Consider the following 8150-nt stretch of genomic DNA (forward strand, 5'->3'; position numbering starts at 1 on the left):
TCTCCGAATCTGAATCGAATCGGGAGACCCCTTAATCTCTCTGAATTGAATTGGAACCCTCTGAATTGATTTGGAGAGATTCGATGATTTGGACGTAGACACACCTTTAAATGTTTTTTTTCTACGTACCTCAAGGTATACCAGGTGGCTCATGAATGCTGAGATAGTGGAACAGATGGAGCATCGGATGGGAGCATGGCAGGGGTGTCCCCAGCACACTCGGCGGCAGACCTGGAAGTGGGCCAGATTTTGGTCCACTTATGGGTCTGCTGCAGAGCGTGCAGGAGTCCCTCCCCCCTGGCTTGGCAACTGGTGTCTCTTGGGTCTGGGGTGGCGCCTGGGGTCCCCCTGTAGCCGATTGCTGAGTCAGATGGGGGAGGAAGGGATCCCACCCTGTGCTTGGCAGCGGACCTGAAAGTGGACCAGAAGTACTTCCGGTCTGCTTCTGGGTCCGCTGCCAAGCACTCAGTAAGCTCCCCCATGCCTCTGTGGGACGCTACATCTGCCGCACCATCTCAGCGTTCACAAGCCACGCCTGGTACCTCAAAGTATGTAGAAAAAACATTTAAAGCTGTGTCTATGGCCGAATCACTGATTCTCTGAATCAGCATCGAATCTTTGGATTTGGCCAAATCGAATCAGGACAGTGATCTGAATCAATGAATCGAATCACTGTCCCCTGAATTGGGCCAAATCCAAATCTAATACGGTCCACTTCGCACACTCCTACTAAATATCCACGTTTTAAAATTAATTGTTGAATAGTGTTTGATAGTAAATTATGACATCTTTTCAATTACTTTGTAAAGGCGTGTTTTATGTCATCTGAATTCTAGACATGCATTATGTGATATTTTGTTTTTAAAATAAGGTTTGGGGAAGTTTGCAGCAGTTGTGTGGTTCATTGTCACATTTGTTACCAGGTTAATATGTTTTTGTTTCAGGAGTCTGGAGATGGGAAGATTATACCAGAATGCAGAGATTCTGATGTGAAAAAAGGGCAACAAACTACTATTCGTAAAGTAGCGCAGAGTGTTATGCTTCCTCGTCGATCCTCTGAAGAAAAAAATGAAAAAATAAACAAAGATTCTCCTAGTGCTTCTTCCTCAAGTGAAAAGTCCACAAAGACAGGTAATAAGACTTTGAGAAATGCTTTAAAGAGCAGCTAGGAATTGTGTGTCTATATAGTGAGCTAGGAAAGTTGTTTTTAAGCATTTCTCAAGTGGTCCATGGTTCACAGAGAACTGGTTGTTCACTTGGTGCTGCATCATTTGTTTTTATTATCCTTTTAGCAGCAACATTAGCAGCAAAAATGTGTGAGAATTTTTAAAAATATTTTCACACAATTATTGTAGATACTGTGTAAAGGTTTTGTGGTTACGAATAGAAGAGGTAGTCTTCAAAAGAATGGGAAAAGTAGACACAAAAGCAGTCTCTTTATTACGGTATCGCCATATGAGTCAAAGGTTTGAGACTCTGCTCTGTACAGTTCTACAATATAATAAAAGCTATTCATATGTGTTTAGTGATTGCTGTAGGAAATAACTTTTGTCCTTCTCTAATTCTGTGCACCTGAATCTTAACTGACCCTACTTACAAATGTTGTTGCTACTTTGAGTGATCATCCATGTACATGCCTATGACTAAGAGTGTTTTCTGCCCTGAGTTTTTGCCAAGAAGGCATCATAAACTTCACAAAGAAACATTATTCTGGATCCTAACTGCCTGTTCACCAGACCTTGGCCTCAAAGCAGAGTTTTTGACAGTATGATCAAGAGTTGTGAGCTGTAGTTGTCACTTTTTTTTTGGTACTGTATATCCTGTTTTTGCCCAGACTTGGTACTGGACATGAAGCTAGTTCATATACCTGCTTTCAGCCAAAGTCCTCTTCCTCCTCCCTTTTTGGGGGGGATTCTCTTCACAATAACTTGCTTTGAGAAGTGGTCAAGTTTCTGCTGGCTGAGAACTACAGAGAAAGTTCCTTAGAACTTCCTTCTCCACAGCTTCAACAGCAACAATTTTCCAAGGCAGAAAGGGCGGATAGAATCCCATCGTGGACTTCAGAGAATAGCATATGCATTTTCAAGCTCAAATTCAAGATGGGAACCCAGCAGTCATTTAATTCTCACTCTGCTGGGGGACTGGCTCATGTCTGTCAGGATGCAGATTACTTATGTAGGATTAAGCATATAAATAAGGTTTGCTTACAATGTTACTTATGTTTTACTATACAGAGGGACCACTCTCTTTTGGTCTCAAGGATATTCACCAGTGACTTATTGGTGGTGCTGTTTACCTGAGAAAGATGGGAGTCAAAGCTTACTCCTATCTGGAATGAATACCCAAAAGTCAGGGGGGCCTCACTGCTTTTTTACTGCTTGATGGTCATAATATTTTCATACCTTCACAGAATTAGTGATTATTTTAAATATCTCAAGTTATTATTTTAAAGATCTAAAGAACTTGCTGTTCATCGTGCAGTTAGTGTTCAGAAAGATAAGATCTGAATTTTGTTGTTTAAAAAAAAATCCTCTTTTCCTCAGTTTTTATTTATTTCTGTTAATAAAATTGTTAAGAATTCTTAAAAAATAAAATTGATTTTTCTTGTTCCAGATCACCCTTTTTGTGTGTTTCCTTGTTTGTTTGTATTAAAATTGTGTACCTTTTAAAAAAATCAAATTCAGGCTATTGTAAAAACATATTTTAAACTTGTATTCTTTCCTATATTTTGTTCTAGGTATTCATGAGAAACAAGAAGTCAAGAAAAAGAAAACTGAGAAAGGGGGGCTGTCTAGTAATATAAATGTACCATCTGTTCCAGCTTCCAAACCTTCTGCTGATCAGATACGACAAAGTGTCAGACAGTCTCTGAAAGAAATTCTGATGAAAAGGTATAGATGTGTTACTAAATGAACTATATAGTTTTGTTGATATGTGTATGTGTGTGCTTGTGTGTGTGTAAATATTTACCTAAACATATTCAATACATTTTTCAGACTTTCAGACTCTAGTTTGAAGATTACTGAGGAAAGAGCAGCAAAAGTTGCCATAAGGATTGAAAAAGAACTGTTTTCCTTTTTTCGGGATACCGATTCTAAGTATAAGAACAAATACAGAAGTTTGATGTTCAACCTAAAAGATCCTAAAAATAACGTATGTGCTTGTCATCTGTAGTTTTTTATATGTAAAAGACATTAGTTTAGCTAATTAGTAATTGGTCATAGAAATTAAGGGGTATATATTTTTGTGTGTATTTTCTATATAATAATTCTTATTTTTTTCTTATGCAGCTTCACCTCTACCCTCTTTTCCTTTTCCTTATTCTTTCTAAACTATTTTATTCTTCCTTTTTCCTCCTGACCTGATGTTCATACCTCTTTTCCTTTTATAGCTATCACATTTGTCTCCAGTGCCATTTCTCTCTGTTCCTTGTCCTCATTACCTTCTTTGTGTTGTCTAGCCTCCTGTGGTCTGCTTCTCTTCTTTCACTGTTTTTCTTTACTACCAGTCATTGCTTTCTCCCTTCAGTTCAACCTTGCACCTTTCTTAGATTTGGTTTTCTCTAAGAGCTTGCCCTGTCATTTCACCCTTACTTCATTCATTTCTGAATTATCAGTTCTCTGATTGGCCACTGTAACAGTAATATAACTTCTTTTTGTGGTGACACTCCATCATTTCTTGCATTCCTGCAGCCTACCACTTTACCGGCATATTCATGGTCCTCAAGTTTAGCTTTTTAATTTACTCGTACCTAAAACTTCATCCTTTCCCCTGAACAGAATTTCTCATTTTCAAGCCTCACTTGTAGTGGTTACCTGCTTTTGGGGGGAAATAAATCATTGAAAGTTCTATGCTAGTGATTTGGGTAGTTGTGATTATCATCTGAGGTTACTGTCTAGTTGGTTGTACAGAAAACCTAATTGCTTCCTCTGGAGTAGAAATAAGCTGGTGTCTCCTGCCCATTTCAGTCTACTGCCTTAGAAGCTGACATGTCTATTTTTTTATTTTTGGTTAAATTGGTATGAAAGCAGAGTATACTTTTCTATCCAGCCTTCTTCCACTGAGGGTGTAGGGATTTTGATATAGTCTTACTTTTTAAAGATTTTCAATATACCAGAATCTGTGCTACATTAATCATTAGCTCATTTCCTCCTTAAATGTTAAATGTGGATTATTTTCAGTTACATTATTTAGGATTACTTAATTCAGTTTTTCTCCTGTTCTTTTTGAGTTTTCTCTAGTTATGGTTTTTGAGGTATGGAATTGCTAAAACATAATTTGTATACCCAGTTTGTGTGTTTATGTTTATGTGCATGCATTTAATTTTTTACAATACAGGTTTTATATGGAGAACGTATTCCCAAAGTGCGTTTCATAATTCTAGTTGCCTTAGTGCACTAATTATTGGATTGTTATTAGGAACTAATTTTGTTTTTAAGCTGTAGTTAACCTTTTTTCACAGATATTATTTAAGAGAGTACTGAAAGGAGAGGTTACCCCTGATCATCTCATAAGAATGAGCCCAGAAGAACTGGCTTCTAAAGAGCTAGCTGCTTGGAGACAAAGAGAAAACAGACATGTAAGACTTTTCACTTGTGATTATTTAGTGAGAAGCATAATGATCTTTGAAACTTCATTTTGTTTTAAACGTATTTATACATTTTGAGAAAGTTGGAATGTTCATGTGACAAAAATTGAACAAGTAAGTCTTGATTGGCTTTGGAAATCCTTCCACCAGGACCTGACAGGGACCAAAGAGGGATCTGTAATGACTAGTGCATTCAAAAGTATATTTGATAAGAGGAGGAACAGCTGGATTCTGGGATCAGGACAAGATATTTTTTGGCAAGAACCATTTAAAATAGGTGAAGCTTTTATTTTTATTATTTATTTATTTTACTCTTCTAGCAAGCTACTCCTGGTGCTCCCACAAGGCTTAGTCCTACCTTGTGAGAAATACAGATAAGTGTTTGGAAAAAAAGATGAATTGGTGACCAGTATTTACTGAGTTGTGTTAATGAACAAAGAGGCCAGTTCCCTTCTACATTTGCCTTTAGCCCCTCCCCTTCTGCTATGTTCCAGCACTGATGTCTCCCTCCCCTTTTTTACTTTAAAAAAGCATGACACTGAAGTCTCCAGGACTCTTCCATGTTTTTTTAAAAAACTAATTTGAGATCCTGGTGTCTGGGACATTTGGTTGATACCTGACAGTTATCAGAGCAGTGTATAGTTAAAAAGTGTAAAGTAGGAGCTGAAAATGTGCTTTGTAAGAAAATTATCTGAGATAAAAACAATTTTTCAAGAAAAATACAGGCTTCCTGGAATATTTAATTAAGCATTTATTAATCTTAAAATACAGACCCTACTTAACCATTCTGCAGCTTACATGTTGTATTCAGAATTTGAAAGGACAAGTGAGACAGCCATATTTTGTATAGAAGATTCCTTTTTCTTTTTGTAATTTCTGAACTATGAATTTGAGGCAGTTCTCAAACTTTGTCCAATGTATACCAACCTGAACATTTACTTAGATAAAAATTCTGCCAAGTACTTTTTGACAGTTTATAGTTATCCTGAAAAGGTAGCTCAGAGAAATGAACAGCTAGATTTCAATGCAATGTAATGCTCACTGAAAATATAAATCATTGTTTCAGCATTAAATATTATCTTTCAAATGCTTTTCTGTTCTCATTGTGTGTTTGCCAAGATCAAACAGGTTACAATGACCAAAGGAGCTGTGTTCCTCATATGATAGTACTGGATCTGCATCTGACAGGTGTCAGAAGTGCCTGTATTGCCTACCGATGTCTTACGTTTCTACGAAATGCTTTATTTACAAATCTTTTGTCTCCTGGTCAAAAGTGTGACAAACTCCAAATGCGTCTCCAAGGGACTGATTTCTGATTCTGGAATTCTGGATTCCATTGATTGCTGAGCCTTTCTTGTTTGTAGTCTCAAGTCCTGGAGAAGGCCTCGGTAGAGCACAGAACCAGGGCTGGTTCCTGTGGTGGAGGTTTCCATCTTGAGTTCAGTGAAAAGGCACACTTCCTCATCTCCTTGACCTTCTGAGGTTCACAGCCTAGTGTGTGCAATGAAAGCTAAGCAATGTCTTCACACCAAGGCCCTGGGAATGGCTTGCATGGAGATTGCTCTACTAGTGCACAGAACAGGAACCAAGAACCTGAGACATTTCTCAGCTTCTTTTCCATTCCTCCAGTACAACTTTGGTTCCAGCACTTCCATGCATATATGGGGAGCAATAACCTCCTTTAGTCATTCTAACCTGTTTGAGAGATTCGGTGTTCACCCAAGATCTGAAACTTTTCAGTGTCCTTGTGAGTTGACAGTGTACATAGTACTGCCTCCAGTACTTTCCTTGCCTCCTCTGACATTGTCTTCAGATTTGTTTGACTTGTACCCATTGATTCCATTCAGATCTGTGTCCCTGGCTCCTAGTCCATTGATAACCCCTGTGGAGATGGATGGCAATACTCTTCCTTTAATCCTAACAGGTGGTACCTTTTTGCTTGGGCCTTACCAGAGATTTCCTCAAATGAAGCACTGTGTTGAGGCATTTTTCAGTAGTCCCAGGGATCTTTTGTGTCACTCCTGATTTGTTTTTTCTGGCCTTGGGCCTCTCAGCCACCAGCTAACTTTAGGAACAAATCTTACTGCCTAACCTCTCAATTTTTCTGCCTCCTACTTCACATTCTTCCCCAAGTCAACCCACTTTTTTTCCTTGGGCTGACTGCCAGCATCTGTGTCCCAGGATAAGAGATCTAGTTGAAATTAACAGTTTTTCCTCTTCCTTTCCAGGTGAGACTGTTCATCCCCTGCCACCTCAGCGCATTTTCAAAAGAAAGAGCAAGTTTTGATTCAGGTCTCCTTTTCTAAGTATCCTTTGGTGACCTGACCTTTCATAGATTTCATAGACATTAGGGCTGGAAGGGATCTCGAAGATCATCAAGTCCAGCCCCCTACTCCAGGGGCAGGAAGTCAGCTAGGTTCAAAGGATCCCATCAACAATAAGCATCCAAGCATTTCTTGAATGAGACCACAGTGCTTGCACCACTTCTGGAGGGAGTCTATTTTCCAGGTCTTGGGGGCTCAAACAGTAAAGACATTTTTTGTTATGTCTAGTCTAAAATGGTCTTGAAGGAATGTATGACCACTGGTCCTTGTTTTTTCTTGGGGTGCTCTGGTGAACCGACGTTCTCCCAGATCCTGATATACACCTCTTATGTACTTATAAGCAGCCACCAGGTCCCCCTGAGCCTGTGCTTTTCCAGGCTGAAGAGTCCCATGGCTCTCAGCGTCTCTTCATAAGGCCTATTCTCTTGCCCTCTGATCATGTGCATGACTCTCCTCTTGACTCTCTCAAGCTTCTCAATATCCTTCTTGAATTGTGGAGCCCAAAATTGGATGCAGTACTCCAGCTGTGGCCTCACAAAGGCTGAGTACAGCGGGAGGATGACATCCTGAGATTTACTTGAGAAGCATCTATGGATGCAAGCCAGAATTTTGTTTGCTTTACCAGCTGCGACATTGCATTGGTGGTTCATGTTCATCTTGTGGTCAGTCATGACCCCCAAGACTCTTTCAGCTGTGATGCTAGCCAGTGTAGCACTGCCGAGCCTATAAATGTGCTGCAAGTATTTTTCCCTGAGGTGGAGTACATTACATTTATCAGGACTGAACATCATTAGGTTTGTATCTGCCCACTTACTAAGTTTATCCAAGTCAGCCTGGATCACTAGCCTGTCCTCAGGTGTGGACGCTAAGCCCCAAAGTTTTTTGCGTCATCGGCGAACTTAGCCAGTGTGCTTCGGACACCAATGTCCACATTGTTGATAAAGACGTTAAAGAGAACTGGCCCAAGGACAGATCCTCGGGGGACACCATGTCACAGAGCGCCATGATTTCATAGATTTCATAGACATTAGGGCTGGAAGGGACCTCTGAAGATCACTGAGTTCAGCTCCCTGCCCAAAGGGCAGGAAGTCAGCTGGGGTCACAGGATTCCAGCGAGATAAGCATCCAATTTGCTCTTGAAGGTATTCAATGTAGGTGCTTGAACCACCTCCGATGGCAGGCTGTTCCAGACCTTGGGGGCTTGGACAGTAAAGAAATTCTTCCTTATGTCCAGCCTG

General features: G+C 39.8%; 1 protein-coding gene across 5 annotated transcripts in view; it reads left to right on the plus strand.

Moving 5' to 3' along the window:
* PHF3 (PHD finger protein 3) overlaps window positions 1-8150 on the plus strand; it is a 76991-nt gene that overhangs the window by 42182 nt on the left and 26659 nt on the right. For all 5 annotated transcript variants that reach the window (XM_019537592.1, XM_019537593.1, XM_019537594.1 and 2 more), the window contains 4 exons: window positions 945-1131; window positions 2738-2891; window positions 2997-3153; window positions 4463-4579. In XM_019537592.1, the coding sequence (XP_019393137.1) occupies window positions 945-1131; window positions 2738-2891; window positions 2997-3153; window positions 4463-4579 (615 nt within the window). The remainder of the gene's footprint in view (window positions 1-944; window positions 1132-2737; window positions 2892-2996; window positions 3154-4462; window positions 4580-8150) is intronic.

Source organism: Crocodylus porosus, unplaced genomic scaffold (assembly GCF_001723895.1).
Source record: "Crocodylus porosus isolate Cpor-Errol unplaced genomic scaffold, CroPor_comp1, whole genome shotgun sequence".
NCBI classification, from domain to species: domain Eukaryota; kingdom Metazoa; phylum Chordata; order Crocodylia; family Crocodylidae; genus Crocodylus; species Crocodylus porosus.